The 16,347-nt window shown below is 34.5% G+C and overlaps 2 protein-coding genes across 7 annotated transcripts in view; one reads left to right on the plus strand and one right to left on the minus strand.

Annotated features, from left to right (window-relative positions):
* Positions 1-404: 404 nt before the first annotated feature.
* On the minus strand, positions 405-2,203 carry LOC127127606 (1-aminocyclopropane-1-carboxylate oxidase homolog 1). Of its 2 annotated transcripts, none has more exons than XM_051056893.1 (3): positions 1,420-2,201; positions 1,009-1,330; positions 405-912 (listed from the first exon to the last, which is right to left on the minus strand). In XM_051056893.1, exons 1-3 carry the CDS (start codon positions 1,944-1,946, stop codon positions 673-675), a joined length of 1,089 nt encoding a protein of 362 aa, XP_050912850.1. In that variant the 5' UTR covers positions 1,947-2,201; the 3' UTR covers positions 405-672. The 2 variants fall into 2 exon arrangements, with proteins under 2 accessions (XP_050912850.1, XP_050912904.1); XM_051056947.1 differs by having other exon boundaries at positions 747-895; positions 1,420-2,203.
* A 7,240-nt stretch (positions 2,204-9,443) lies between these two features.
* Positions 9,444-16,347, plus strand: part of LOC127127843 (1-aminocyclopropane-1-carboxylate oxidase homolog 1) — a 36,408-nt gene continuing 29,504 nt past the window's right edge. Inside the window, exons 1-4 of one of the 5 annotated variants that reach the window (XM_051057251.1) lie at positions 9,444-9,597; positions 9,682-10,278; positions 10,357-10,678; positions 12,464-12,846. In XM_051057251.1, coding sequence (XP_050913208.1) covers positions 9,755-10,278; positions 10,357-10,678; positions 12,464-12,703 — 1,086 coding nt within the window. In that variant the 5' untranslated portion in view covers positions 9,444-9,597; positions 9,682-9,754 and the 3' untranslated portion in view covers positions 12,704-12,846. Of the gene's footprint in view, positions 10,279-10,356; positions 10,679-12,463; positions 12,847-12,890; positions 13,277-16,347 lie in introns of those variants that run through there. The other 4 variants (XM_051057199.1, XM_051057357.1, XM_051057151.1 and 1 more) reach the window with 4 other exon arrangements.

Consider the following 16,347-nt stretch of genomic DNA (forward strand, 5'->3'; position numbering starts at 1 on the left):
GGACTATTTATTTTCAAAACTTTGAGTGAAACTCAAGAAAGAGAAAATGTTCTTGATTTTGGATGCGTTTAGAGATGCATTTTCGAATTTTTAGGTGTATCACCATAAACACTGGAAAGAACATTTCCCTATTTATTTTTGTAACATATATGATTTTCAAATGCAGGTAAATAAAGTATGGGTATTAAGCAACTCATATTTGATGAAGAATTTAGCTGATGTTCTAGTCAATTAAATTGTTATTTTGGTTTTTAATGTTCAATATCTTTAAGTATAGTTTCTTGTATTAAAGATTTTTAAGAAAAGTAACTTTATGTTTGTTTATGATCTCCAAATGACTATAAGGGCTCCATGAATGGTAGTTACATCAATCATAATACCACCTATCTAGTCTAGCAAAAGTATGGTTTCAAAGTCTTGCATAAATTGTTTCATTCATCATCAATGGCAACATGAGACTGTTCAAAAAAGACATGTTCTTTGCACCATTCTAATGATGTATTGTACGCTTTGGATTTTCAGTAGTTTGTTGCAAGACATAGGCATAACACAAATTTCAAGTCTAGGAAAGGATTTACAGACACATTGAAAATTGTTAATATTTTCCCCTACTTATTTAGTTTGTTTGTTTATCATGCTAAACAAACCAACTAATTCCACAGTTTCAAAATCTCAAATCTTGAAATGTTGAAGAGCAGAACTGCCATCAAGCCCTTTTGCAACGTAGTAAGCTACGTAGTTAGTAAAAGTGGTTTCTCTGTATTTGGAAGGATTGTCTTTTGATAATAATTCTTTTATAGGTCCGTAGAGCTTTTCTTGTCCCCTAAAAAAGCATGCAACAGATACTCTCGGACCAATGCTATTTGCCATTACTCTGTGTTCAACACTCTTGAACCTATCATTTGTTACAAGCTGCATTACAATACAAATTATAATCATCTACATTCATGTTAAGCTCATTTCACACACAATAATAACTGAATTGTAAAGTACTAATAGAGAACTTGCCTGCAAAAGATCACCAATATTAACAACAAGAGCCTCAGGGATTGGAGATACATCGATCCACTTGTCCTGATGAAGAATTTGAAGGCCACCAATATGATCTTGGAGAAGCACCGTGAGAAAGCTACCGTCAGAGTGTTTGGTGCTTCCCATAGTTAACTCTGGTTGAGGACAAGCAGGATAGTAATGACCGAGTAACATAACCCGCTTAGAACAATCCATGTCTTTTAAATGGTTTGGATTCAACCCAAGAGCTTCTGATAGTAACTCAAAGAGTGTCATTCCAAGTTTCTCTACATGTGCTCCATATTCTAGAACTATATCCCTACAACAAGATGAAAAACACCACTGGCAAATATATACAATACCAATTAATGTGGCCTATAATATATATATAAAACAAAAAGAACTCACCTGCAAACTACTGGCAAATCTTCTGGGTTCGGAGCATTAGGAGCAATGTTGCATTTAAAAGAATCCCTCCAATTATGTGCAGGTGAACTATACAAATCAAAATTACTATTATAAACAAATGGTCTTGTCCAATCTCTAGTATACATCTCTTTTTTTACTTCAGTATCTTGTTCAAAGAATCTAACCACACCATCTTTCATATCCTCGAGAACATTCAAGGGAATGTCGTGATTAACCACTTGAAAGAAACCCCATGTCTCAGAAGCTTCCTTTATGCTGCTTATAATATGTTGCCTTGTATTCTTAAAGTCTATAACAGGAATGATGTGTTCTGTGTTGGTTGAATTAGTGGAGTATGAAAACTTATCAGGTGGATGATGAAATAAGGTTGGGATTTGGACAACACCTTCATCAACAAGGCCTTTAACACCAGCTTTAGTCTCATCAAATGCTTTGAGCTCATCCATCCTATTATCAGAATTCGATTTCAACTTGCTTTCAGTTTCATCTGTAGTAATAGAACCCATTTTTGTTTCTCTTGTTTTTCTTTGCAGTGGCGTTGGCGTGAAAAGAGAGAACTATTTGTTCAAGTTGTTTAAGACTCAAATTTATACATTGTATAAATTGTAAAATCCCTAAATCCTTGGTAGCTACTATTATTCTATACAATTATGGTGAAGTTTCTGGTAAATTGTTGGTGGATCCATTTTAACCACTAATTTCCCTAAGAGTTTCCAAACAGCTTTTGGATTCGTTTCTTTAATATTCAATGTAAGAGATGTGTTTTTGGGGTTATGTTTACTATCAGATACTTTTCTGACTTGTTAAATCTTTAGAAAAAGATTGTTTTGATAAAAATGTCATATTAGTTATAAAATCCAGGTCGTTGTCGTAATGACTTTTAAATTCTTTGAAGTTTACAACCACCTATTCCAAAGTTAGAAGCTGAACTTGAATAAGCATTTACGTTCCAGCTACAAACAGCTATCGAAATCAAGTCACTAATCCTTGTAGGTAAAGTGTATTTAAGAAACAAATAGAAAATAGTAAAATGGTGTGACAGGGAGTCAGTAATGACAAACAATTCCAGTCCCAATCAATCTGTTATAACTTTCCACAAATTCTGAGCTCCCAAACAGAACACAAATAGTCGCAAAACAGTGAGGGCAGACCAACTGATATATATATATATATATATATATATATATATATATATATATATATATATATATATATATATATATATATATATATATATATATATATATATATATATATATATATATATATATATATATATATATATATATATATATATATATATATATATATATATATATATATATATATATATATATATATATATATATATATATATATATATATATATATATATATATATATATATATATATATATATATATATATATATATATATACATATATATATATATATAATTGATTAATTTTGTTTTAGTTAATTATTTTTGTTAATTGATTTTTAGTTAACTTGACTAATTGATTAAATTTATTTTAAGTGATTAATTTTATTAATTAATTTTTATTAACTTGATTAATTTGGTAAATTGATTTTTAATCGGTTTGATTAATTGATTAATTTCATTTTAATTGATTAATTTAGTTAGTTGATTTTTAAGTAGCTTGATCAGTTGATTAATTTCATTTTAATCAATTAATTTGATTAAATAAATTTTAATTAGTTTGATTAATTGATTAATTTCATTTTAATTGATTTTTAATTAGTTTGATTAATTGATTAATTTCAAAAAAAAATCACTACTATAATCAAATTGTTTTTCAAAACTAACGCGAATTCATTGAAGGTGGCAAGAAACACAAGAAATGGGTATTTGAATTGGGTTTTTAAAATGAAAGTTTTTTCAACCCAACACAATCAAACAGTAAACAACGAACAAAAATAAATGAAACAATTACTTTTATCCTGGTTCGTTGTTAACTAAGTTGCCTCCAGTCCACCCACCAAGATGATTTTGTCTTATCAACAAGGATTAAATCCACTATAACCATATTGATTACTGATACATAAAGACTACTCGTCAATGTCTTCTTGAGTAATTCTGACTATACCCTAGTCACTCAAGGAATATAAACTCAATCAATGAGATTTACAAGATATGTGTTTACAAGATTGCTTCTAAGAAAACAGAATAACACAAGTTTAAGTACAATAAATTTATCATACAATAACGAACAAAAGTTCTACGTGTGTTTCTTTTCCCTATACTTAATAATATTCAGTTCAGCAAAAATGTTGTGTATTAGCGTGAAGTAGCAGCATGAACTAACAAGTTCTTCGATCTTCCAAGTCTCCTTTATATAAGAAATAAAAAGATTCGTTGGAGGATAGAAATGGAATACCAAAAATGCAGTTGTATCCTTTCATAGCGGCTTGCATAATGGGAGGCAAAATGGTATAATAATACAGTCCTTAGACCACAAAATCAATGTAATGGAAGAAATATTTGATTTTGTATTGTGTACTATTTTTCTTACGCAAAACTTTTCAATCTTATCTTCTAATCTTGAGGCTTCTGAATAAATGATGTTGGAGCATGTTTAGAAGGATCAAGATTCTGGTTGGGAGAAACTTCATAACCTTGGTTTTCAGAGTCTTGACACAGCTCCTCATAACCTAGTCTTTAGAATCTTCAGAGAGCTTGTTCTTCATATATTTGTATGGTGGTCAGTGTAAAGCATCACTTTTTATATATATATATATATATATATATATATATATATATATATATATATATATATATATATATATATATATATATATATATATATATATATATATATATATATATATATATATATATATATATATATATGGGTCAGGATCAAATGTCATCAAAATATCAAATTTCGGAATATGACAAATTTTATAACTCTTTACCGCATATCCATAAATAAAATATATTGTTAGATTGAAATGTATTATCATATAGATTCTCTATAAAATTTAACATCAATCGAGAATCATTTGATATGTTAAAGAGAATGATCAAAATTAACGGTTTTGTTAAAGTTTTGGAAGATGTTAATTTTTATGCATCTCGTTGACATATCAAATTATTTTTGATTAATGTTAAATTTTATATAGACGATCTATATGATAATAGTTTTCAATCCAACGGTGAATTTTGTTATATGAATATGTGATGAAGAGTTATTGGAGGTGTTATGTTTTTTTAGATGAAGATACCGTGCATGTTTGACTCATACATTATATAATATTTTATTTGGGATAACTAATATATATATATATATATATATATATATATATATATATATATATATATATATATATATATATATATATATATATATATATATATATATATATATATAACTTAGATAATAATGATAATAATAATACTATTAATAATAATTACAATAATAACAATTTAATATTATTTGTATAATCTGTGTTTGGGTTCTGAATTAGAGATAAATAATTGGGTTATTTGGCTAACCTAAGTTATATTTAATTTTGTTAGAGTTGTCCACAAAGTTGTTAGAGTTGTCGGTTGTGTTCATAAAAGTTATATTTATGTACAAGAGTTGTCAGTAGAGCATTGTTGAGCATTTTAGAGTTGTTTTAAAGGTGTAAGGATTGTTGTAGAGTTGTTTAGAGGTCTTTGGAAACTTTGTTGAGTTATAATTATGTATTGCTATAATTTTTACCGAGTTAAGAGTATTGTGTTGAAGATATTGTGAACTCATAAAAATGTATTTTTTATTCTTTTGAGTTTTTGGGACCGTTGGGTGTGACTTAATGTATTTTATTATTTTATCATTAAATGATTTTTGAGTTAACCATCTCTCATAAAAATTAACAAAAATCTTTTGGGGTTTGAGTTAAGGGTTGTTTGGCGTGACTTAAATGATTAAAAATAATTTTTAATTAATTTTATGAGACATGGTTATGTATAGACGAGTTGATGATGTTATGTCGGATTACTATACTTTCTCTTGAATATTTGTTGATTTTATAAGTATCTTGTTGTGTATTATTGAGTTAAAGGTGAGTTAGATATATGTGAATTGATAATTTTATTGAGTTGAATTATTATACGTGTTGGAATTGCGTCGTTATGCTAAGTATAGTGTGAGTTGTTCTGGTAATCTAGAAAAGAGGATTTCGCGAGTTTGTCAATGCATGTAAGTTAGGATCAGAATATGGGTCTTAACATATTGAATTTTGTTAACATGTGCATACATTCATGTGAGTTGTGTCATGAGGCATGTTCGCTAGTTCAGAAGATGAGACTAGTGGCTTGTCCCAAGCTCAAAGAGGGGGCTTAAAGCTCAGAAGATGATGATCAGGGATTCAGAAGAGGGGACCAGGTTCTAGAGAGAACCAAATATTGAGTTGGTACCATATGCATATGCGTAGAGTTGCATAGTCGAGTTGCATAATGAGTTATATCTATGCTTGTTGAGTTATATTTGTTGAGTGACGATTGATTGGTAGATTGAGCATGAGAATATAATTGATATACTGTGATCGAGATTGTGTAGAATATGTTATGTGTTGATATCCTACCTTGCAATATATACTTATGATTATTAATTTTGATTTCTCATCCCTTCTGTTTGAATGTTGCCTTTACATGAGCATCGTACATATACTCAAGAGTAGAGACGCTGTTGTGAATGGAAGCTAGCTCTTAGAGCTACTTCTTTTAGTTTCATTATTTTAGTTTTGATCATGCTCTGATATGTAACACTACGGAGTGACTTTTTTGTTTTATGTTGAGCTTTTTCTGAGAGACAATGTATGTTCTCGTATGTTTATATTTTGGTGTGATAAACATTTGGAGAAGACTTGTGAGTAGATGCTTTTAAATTATAATATGAAGTTTTACTATGGGATTTAATTTGAATAGTGTGTTAATTATGATTCCACTGCCATGAAATCAGATAAGTTGGATGTCGTGTAAATATCCCAAGTACAAATTAGATGAATTGATATCGTATAAATATCCTAAGTGTAAATGTGTGTATTAAATTATTTTATTGTAACCCGTGTTACGAAGAAGGTTATGTGTTTGTTGGGTGTGACACCCTGAGTGGTTGTATTGTGTTTAATCAATTCCATGACAATTTTATGTGCAGAGAGTTTAAGGTGTTACATAAGGAACGCTCGAAATATAAATAAAATAGAGTCACCACCGAACTTTATTTATTCCTGAAGAGGGAAAGGGAAAATATCGATAAAACTCACAAAAAACAAAAAAGAAATGATCGTCACAACCAGATCAGGTTCTAGAGTCAGTTATGCAAGGAAAATGTATTAGAACCCCTCACATCTGTTATACTCAATGTGACCCATTTAATTAGTTGCGTGCAAGAGTGTTAGCGTGATATCATTTGCGATCTTCTACTTATCGAGTCAGAAAAGAGAAAGAAAGAAAGGAAAGACTTTTATTAAAAGGGTGCTTTTTATTAAGGTGTGCTTCACAAGATTTTAAAATCCTGCTCATATGTATCTCTAGGTGCTATAGAGAACTCAGGGCTACGTAGTTCTTGATAATAAAGAACTACTAGGTTGGTTGCTTTTAATGAGTGACTCATTAGACATATCGAGTGACTAAACATTTGCTTGTTAACCACTATTGGAGGCGGAAACTTTTGTTTGTTTCACATCGATATGATCAAAACATACTCATTTCTGAAAACGTTTTCAAAGTTTCGCAAGGACGAAAAAGAAGTCTGATTGGTTGTTACTTTTAAGTGGAGACATGCATCCAAACAGGGAACTCTACAACAATATTTAAATGCCTGGAAAGGAAGAGGCCTAAGCGCAATCATTCTATTTTCATCCAAGATTTATTATGAAAATGTGTGATGAATTAGGTCAAAGTTCATTAGTTAGGGTCATGATCAACATAGACGTCATTTTCGACAAAATAAAAGAAGTGCGGTATCCTGTAACTGGTTACCAACGGGCTGTAACCGGTTACAATAGTGAAAAACCGTTCTTGTGGTTCTAGAAAATGCAGAAACAATCCCACATCGAATCCCGAATCAACAAGGCAAAGAGGTTTGCATGCAATACTCCAAGATTGTGATATATTCCAGGACAACGAAGTTAATGACGATGGTGACTTCATCCATTTTCACTTATGGCTGAATTTGAACCCATTAAAATAGAGGGGGATTTGAGTGATATAAAATGGATTTGTGCTATAAAGGAGGAGTTAGAATTGATTGAGAAAAACAAGACTTGGGAGATGGTTGATTTTCCTCAAGGGAAAAATCCCATATGTGTGAGATGGGTGTACAAGGTCAAAACTAATCACAAAGGAGAGATTGTGAAGCACAAAGCTAGATTGGTAGGTAATGGATTTTTGCAAAATGAGGGAATAGACTTTAAGGAAGTATTTGCACCCGTAACAAGAATTGAGACCATATGATTGGTTGTTGGGATAGCAAACAACAACAATTCGTCAGTTTATCAAATGACGTCAAATCTACATTTTTGAACAGACTGTTGGAATATGAGGTATATGTGGAGCACCCCCAATTTTGTTGTGAAAAACCAAGAATCAAAGAATGTATGCTCTTGAGATTTTGAAAAAATATGAAATGGAACATTGTAACAGGGCCATTACTTCTGCTGAACCAAGGTTGCAGATGTCAAAGAGTGAACATGAGCAAGATGTTAATCCAACTCAATATCAGAGGTTGATCGGATTCTTACATTACTTGTTTAATACAATACTAGATTTGGCTTTTAGTGTTGGAATTGTGAGCATATTCATATAGAGATCGAAGGTGTCTCATTTGGCAGCAATCAAGAGGATTCTAAGATGCATCAAAGGTTCTATTGGCTGTGGAATTTTGTTTCCTGCAATGGATAAGGGAAGAAAGTGCAATTTACTGGGATACATCGATTCCAAGTGGTGTGGAGATAAAGATGATAGAAAATACATAGTTGGATAGATCTTTATGTTTGGAGAAACACCAATCTCATGGTGTTTGAAGAAGGAGCTAATAGTGGCAATCTCTTCTTGTGAGACCGGATATATTGCACCTTTGTTGCGTGTGTGCAAGCCATGTGATTGCTGAATTTGTTGAAAGAGTTGTGTTGTGAAGATGGTGAGGCTATAACGCTCATGGTTGATATCGTTTACGCTATAAACCCTGCTAAGAATCTCATTGCACATGAGAGAAGCAAGCATATTGAGATGAGGTTTCATTATTTGGGAGAACTTGTTAATGAAGGAAGATTGAAGTTGGGGTGTTGTCGAAGTGAAGACCAAGTAGCCAATTTACTAACCAAAGGAGGGTTAATTGAAGAAGCATATGGGCATAGAAGACTTGAAGCACATAAATTAAGGTGGTGTATTAAGTGAAAAAGTGTAATTCACGTGTCTGTAATCGATTACTGTGGGACTGTAACCGATTACACCCATTTGAAGAAAACAAACAAAGAGTTGTTGCAATTGATTACCGAATATAGATAATCAATTACAGCAAAAACATAAGTGTTGAGTAACCGCCTACACTTTGTCTGTAATTAATTATAGCTTTAATTTTTTCTGGTTTTTTATACCTCACTCAATATAATTGTCTGTATATACCCTAGTGGATATCTCATGGTAGGTCCTATTTTTCATCTTAATTATCATTTTCTCTCACTCTCTATGTTGAAAATCACAAGTTTTTTTTTGTTCCTTGTCCCAACATTACATTAGAAATCACGTTTGTTTTTATTAATCAAGGATTGAGTTTGTCTGCAGTCATGCAGTTATGCGTTTTTAACCGTCTGATCAAGATTAGACGGTTGTTATTTAAAGGACACGTTTTTAAATTATTATATAAAATTTATCTGTTTGTTTTATAGTATCTGATTAAGATCTAACATCTAACGGCCATAAACATTAATTACGTGGAAGACTTGCCCGTAGAGAATCCATTTTCATTAATCACAACCATTTATAAGTTTTTCCAATTGTCCAGCCAAACAATATTATGATAATACGTAGCGGCAAAAATCAATAGTTGCATGGAGACTCAAATGCAAGTTGACGTGTCCTTTTCATCCTACAGCACTTTGGTCCACCTTATGATTAACACTTTGGTCACCTTATGATTTATGGAAGAAGCGAGTAGTGGCGAAAATCGGTAACACGCTAACACAAAAATCACCACACAACTTTTTATGGATACTTATTGTATAGTACTCAAGATTTTTTCTCAACATTGTAGGATAATTTAAACAATTCTTCACAGCTTCCACAAACACTTTTCACTCCAAGGTCACTACCAAAAAAAAACTAACATGGGATCTACAACTACAAATGAAATTGAAAGCAAGTTCAAATCGAATTCTGATAGGATGGATGAGCTCAAAGCATTTGATGAGACAAAAGCTGGTGTTAAAGGCCTTGTAGACGAAGGTGTTGTCAAAATCCCAACCTTATTTCATCATCCACCTGATACGTTTTCATACTCCACTAATTCAACCAACACAGAACACATCATTCCTGTTATAGACTTTACAAATACAAGGCAACATATTATAAACAAAATAAAGGAAGCTTCTGAGACATGGGGTTTCTTTCAAGTGGTTAATCATGGCATTCCCTTGAATGTTCTCGAGGATATGAAAGATGGTGTGGTTAGATTCTTTGAACAAGATACTGAAGTAAAAAAAGAGGTGTATACTAGAGATCAAACAAGACCATTGGTTTACAATAGTAATTTTGATATGTATAGTTCACCAGCACTTAATTGGAGGGATACTTTTAAATGTAACATTGCTCCTAATGCTCCAAAACCAGAAGATTTGCCAGTAGTTTGCAGGTGAGTTCTTGTTTGTGATTTACTTCCTCAAATTATAGGCCTCATTAGTTATGGCTCGGTTGTTTCATCTTGTTGTAGGGATATAGTTCTAGAATATGGAGCACATGTAGAGAAACTTGGAATGACACTCTTTGAGCTACTATCAGAAGCTCTTGGGTTGAATCCGAACCATTTAAAAGACATGGATTGTTCTAAGTGGATCATGCTACTTGGTCATTACTATCCTGCTTGTCCTCAACCAGAATTAACTATGGGAACCACCAGACACTCTGATGGTAGCTTTCTCACAGTGCTTCTTCAAGATCATATTGGTGGCCTTCAAATTCTTTATCAGAATAGTTGGATTGATGTTTCCCCAATCCCTGAGGCTCTTGTTATCAATATTGGTGATCTTCTGCAGGTAAGTTCTCTATTACTATTTGGCTTATGTATATTTTATGCAACAATTGAGTTCCTTTTTACCCACTAGTGTCCTTGATGTGAACCAAACAACAATTGTGTGTTTTACCAAAGCATAATTCTCCAAATTCCATAATCAGTCATATCTGTTCTTGCTTGCATCTTATTTATTTGTTTTCTATAAAATTCGTTAGTATGACTCATATTAAGATAACGAGGAACACAAATATATGTAAATTCGAAACATGTTTTAAGTCCAACTAGTTATAATTAGGTGATTGGGGTGTGTGGGCGGTAGGTCTGCGGTACGTGAAGGGGGTTCAAAATCGTGGGCATAACAAAGGTAAAACAAGTCCTAGAAAGAAGAGGTCTAAATCCAAGAATCGAAAAATAGTTGAGTGATATAGTAGCAAACATATTGAACATTGAAAGAGGGATTTTCCAAACAAAAAACAATGTTCTTCCAATTCTACAGATGTGGTTTAAATCAATGATTCTTTCAGTGAAAGAGATATGATGTGTGTTTCATCCCGCAAAAGCAGTATGCGCGGATTCTGAAATTTTGTTGTTCTTACCACATGACCCGTCACCAAAAATGGTTCACTACATTCAACTCATATAATTTTGAATTTATTTATCTGGATGAGGATAAAGCATATATTATCACTAGAATGAGCTAAATTAAATTTCCGTAAAAGATGGTAGCGTGCGAACATTGAACAATGTCACGTATATTTCAAAATTGAAGAAGAACTTGATTTCCCTAGGTAATCTATAGGAAAATGGTTTCTCCTACAATTTTGATGGAGATAAAGACATTTTGAAGGTTAGCCAGGATGCCTTGATTGTGATTAGAGAAAGGACTGTATATAACATCTATAAACGGTTGGAAAATACTATTTTAGGTGATGTTGCATCAATTTAGTATGATAATGATGTAACCAAACTTTGGCATATGCATATGGGTCATCTCTGTGAGCGTAAGATGATGAAACTTCTAAAGAAAATCTATTAAAAGGTGTTCATAGTTGTAAGATGGATTTGTGTAAGTATTGTTCACTTGGGAAATAGTGTTGTGTTTGGTTCAGGACTTGAAAGCATAAAACAAATGGAGTTTTAAACTATGTGCATTATGATGTGTGGGGGCCTACCGAAGAGGTTTTCATGGGTGGTTCAAAGTATTTTTTTTACTTTAAGAAATGATTTTACTCGCAAGAGGATCCATGAAGAACACGGTATTCAAATAGATTTTTCTCTCCGTAAGACACGATAACAAACTGTTTGGCAGAGAGAATAAATATGTCTCTAGCTGAAAGAGCAAGATGTCTCTGGTTAAGTGTTGAGCTATCAAAATGTTTTGGATAAAAAGTTAACACGACATGATATCTTATCAATAGGTCACCACATGTTTCATTGGAGGGGTAGGATGAAGAGGAGGTATTGACATGTAATCGTATTGATCTTGACAATTAATATATTATTGATGTCTAACTTATGTGCACATATCTAAGATCGATCCAAACTTGATCCAAAATTTATTAAAACAATTTGTCTAAGGTTTGGAGTTGTTGAATATTTATTTTTACGTTTACATTTTTTAATTGTGGTGAGGAGTGTCATTTTTATATCATCAAACAATACCTAAACAATGCCTTATTTGCTATAACTTTTCAACCATGTGATGTGAAAGGTTATATACTAATTTACTATCTCATAATTAAATTATCTTATATGTGAAATTAGCTTAACATGAATGTAGATAATTATAATTTGTATTGTACTGCAGCTTGTAACAAATGATAGGTTCAAGAGTGTTGAACATAGAGTAGTGGCAAACACCATTGGTCCGAGAGTATCTGTTGCATGTTTTCTTAGGGGACAAGAAAAGCTTTATGGACCAATAAAAGAGTTATTATCAAAAGACAATCCACCCAAATATAGAGAAACCACTTTTACTGATTATGTAACTTACTTCAATGCAAAAGGGCTTGATGGTAGTTCTGCTCTTCAACATTTCAAGATTTGAGACTTCCAAACTGTGGAATTAGCTGTTTTTTTTACATGTATGCAGATATTAACCATTTTCATTATGTCTGTAGATCAATTCTTGGACTTGAAATTTTTGTTATGCCTATGTCTTGTATCAAATATATTTATCTTCTAAACTCACTAAGACAGCATTTAACTAAGGAGAAAACTTTGATAACTTACAGAAAATCCAAAGCATACAATACTTCTTAAAAGCGGTGCAAAGAACATGATGTATTTTCTGGACTCTCGGGGAGTTTGGCAAAATCAGATGTGGAGGTTTGAAATTTTTCAAATGTCGGTGGTTTTGGTTTTAAAACATGATCATGTGAGGTGAAAATAGTGCCCATGTTGATTATTATTTTCAAGTGAAGCTTCAAGTTGATTTATGCTCTACTGCAAATACTAGCCAACACTCCTCAATTACTCAAATTCGGAGGGATGAACTGCACTAAAATATCATGCAGAATTAAAAAACTTTGATTTGCTGAAATTATGTTTAATTAGTGACTCACCCAATGTAGAAACTATAAGTTGAGAATATATTGCGTAAGTTGTTACTTTCATTAAATTGAGATTTCCTACTTATACACAGTGAATATGACGGTTTCAGAGATTTGCTAAAATCTCTCTATAAAGCCACTAACATAACTTACAGACCACGTATTCAGCACAAACTAAGGAACAACATTGACTGAGTTTATTTAAATAAATAACATTAAATGAAAAAGGTAAATACGATTAATTTGATTCTCTAACACGCCCCCGCAAGCCGGACGGCCGTTGGGAAAGTCCGAGCTTGTTGATGATGGACTCAAACTGTGGACGGTGGAGAGGCTTTGTCAAAATATCGGCGAGCTGGTCGCCTGTGGACACATGGGTTACCCGGAAAACACCGTGTTGCACATTCTCTCGAACAAAGTGATAGGCGATGGCGATGTGTTTCATTCGGGAGTGGAATACAGGATTGGAGGAGAGAAAGGTGGCACCCATATTATCACAATATATGGCAGGTTGGTGGATCCGGTGGCGGAGCTCTTTGAGTAGAGATAGGAGCCAGAGAACTTCAGATGCTGTGTCGGCGAGTGCTCGGTACTCAGCTTCCGTGGAGGAACGAGCCACAGCTCTTTGCTTTTTGGAGCCCTAAGAGATAGGGGTGGAACCGAGATAAATGATGAACCCGGTTGTGGAGACGTAAGTGTCCCTGTCACCAGCCCAGTCAGCATCGGAAAAGGCATGTAATGTTGTGGATGGGCTGGAAGAAACGACAATGCCCCTGTCGATAGTTCCGACAAGGTACCGAAGCAAGCGTTTGAGAGCAGCCCAGTGAGAAGAGGTCGGATGTTGCATAAATTGGGACAGTCTGTTGACGGCATATGCAACATCGGGACGGGTTAAGCTTAGGTACTGCAAGCTGCCGACGAGACAGCGGTAATCGGTGGGTGAGGGAAGTGGCTCACCATCTGTTTTGAGCAGGGGAGTTGACGCAGAGAGTGGTGTTGTGACTGGTTTGGCATCTTCCATGCCAGCTTTGATGAGTATGTCACTGATATATTTTCTTTGGGACAAAAACAGGCTTCCAGAATGATGTGGGATGACTTTAACACCCAGGAAATATGACAGTGTGCCTAGATCCTTGAGAGAGAAGCGAGCAGCAAGGCGTTGAACAAGTTGGGTGACGACTGTGTCGGTGTTCCCAGTGACGATAATGTCGTCCACATAGACCAATAAGGCAATAAAGACTGACTCGCTGGAATGGATGAAGAGTGACGCATCTGCAGCAGAAGTGACAAAACCAATTTGGAGTAGAAAGGTGCGAAGTTCAGTGTACGACGCTCTCGGTGCCTGTCGGAGACCATAAAGGGCCGTGTTGAGCCGACATACGTGGTTGGGATGAGATGGATCGACAAAGCCCGGTGGTTGGCATACGTACACCTGCTCAGAAAGGGAACCTTGCAAGAAAGCATTGTTGATGTCGAGTTGACGCAAGCGCCAACCCTTGGAGACAGCCAACGTGAGAATGACTCTGACGGTAACCAGTTTGACCACGGGGCTGAACGTCTCATGAAAATCTCATCCGGGTCGTTGATGGAACCCCTTTGCGACGAGCCTTGCCTTTAGACGATCAATGGAACCATCGGGAAGATATTTGGTTCGAAATACCCATTTGCTGCCAACCAAGTTTTGTATGGGGTGGGGTGAAACTAGAGTCCAGGTATTGTTGGCGCAGAGGGCATATATTCCTTTTGCATTGCTTCTCGCCATGCTCGATCCTTGAGAGCTTGCGTGATAGTTCGCGGTTCAACTGGTGGATGGGGAGTGGCAGAGCGGTTCATCTTGTGGAGGGGTTTGATGATGTTGTTTTTGGATCGAGTGATAATGCCACGATCCGGGATGATTTGAGTTGATGGGGGTGTGGATTGTGGTTCTGAGAATGATGATTGAGAGGTAGAGGGAGTGGCGGCTAAGGGACTGGAGATAGGGGAGTTATGTGGGCTGTTAGTAGAGCTTTGTGGGGCTGGAGTTGGGGTAGGTGGGTAACTAGGACATGATGGGTCCGATTGGGAAGGAGAGGGAGGTGGCATGGGAGGTGGTAGGATGGGTAGTGATATGGTGGTCCAATCGGTATGGTGGGCTGAATTTTGTGGGGTTTTTGGTTGTTGCCGAAACGGGAATTCTGTTTCGACAAATTTGACGTGCCGTGAGGTGTAGATTCGTCGGGTTTTCGGGTCCATACAATAGTAGGCATGTTGAGTGGTGGAGTAACCTACAAAAACACAAACAACAGATCTGGATTCCAATTTATGAGCAGTGTATGGTTTTAACCACGGAAAACACAAACAACCAAAACTTTTTAACTTAGCATAATCTGCATTTTGTTTAAAAATAATAGAAAAAGGTGATTGGTTTTGAAGAGTTGGGGTAGGAAGACGGTTGATGAGATATACCGCGGTGAGAAGTGCGTGAGGCCAAAACTCAAGTGGCATACCAGAGTGTGTTAGTAGGGCCAAACCAGTTTCGACTATGTGACGATGTTTACGTTCAGATATACCGTTGTGTTCGGGAGTATGGGGTGGTGAAGTAAAGTGACTTATTCCATTTTGACTTAGGAAATTTTGGAGAGCAATAAACTCACCGCCATTATCAGAATAGAAGATTTTGATTTTTGTTTTGAAGTAATTTTCGACAAGTGATCGAAATTTAATAAATGTGAGTTGGACATCGGATTTGCGTTTGAGGGGATAAATCCAAGAATACCGTGTAAAGTGATCAACAAAAACTACATAATATTTGAATCCATCATACGGCAATATTGGAGAGGTCCATACATCAGAGAAAATAACTTCTAGAAAATAGTTTGAGCAAAGACTGGAATTGTAAAATGGGAGCTTATGACTCTTATTTAATTGACAAGAGGTGCAATCAGATTGCTCGAACGTGGGAGAGCGAATTCGAAGTTGTTGTTGAATTAATTTAAATGTAGCAGTAGATGGATGACCTAAGGCATGGTGCCATAATGGGCTGGAGATGCGGGACGAAGACAGAACTGTAGGAGAGGAGGGCCACACGTACAAGCCGTCTCTGCAAGGCCCATTAAGAAGAATTCTGCCTGTTTTGAGACACTTAACATGAAAAGAATGG

Source organism: Lathyrus oleraceus, chromosome 1 (genome assembly GCF_024323335.1).
Source record: "Lathyrus oleraceus cultivar Zhongwan6 chromosome 1, CAAS_Psat_ZW6_1.0, whole genome shotgun sequence".
NCBI lineage: Eukaryota > Viridiplantae > Streptophyta > Magnoliopsida > Fabales > Fabaceae > Lathyrus > Lathyrus oleraceus.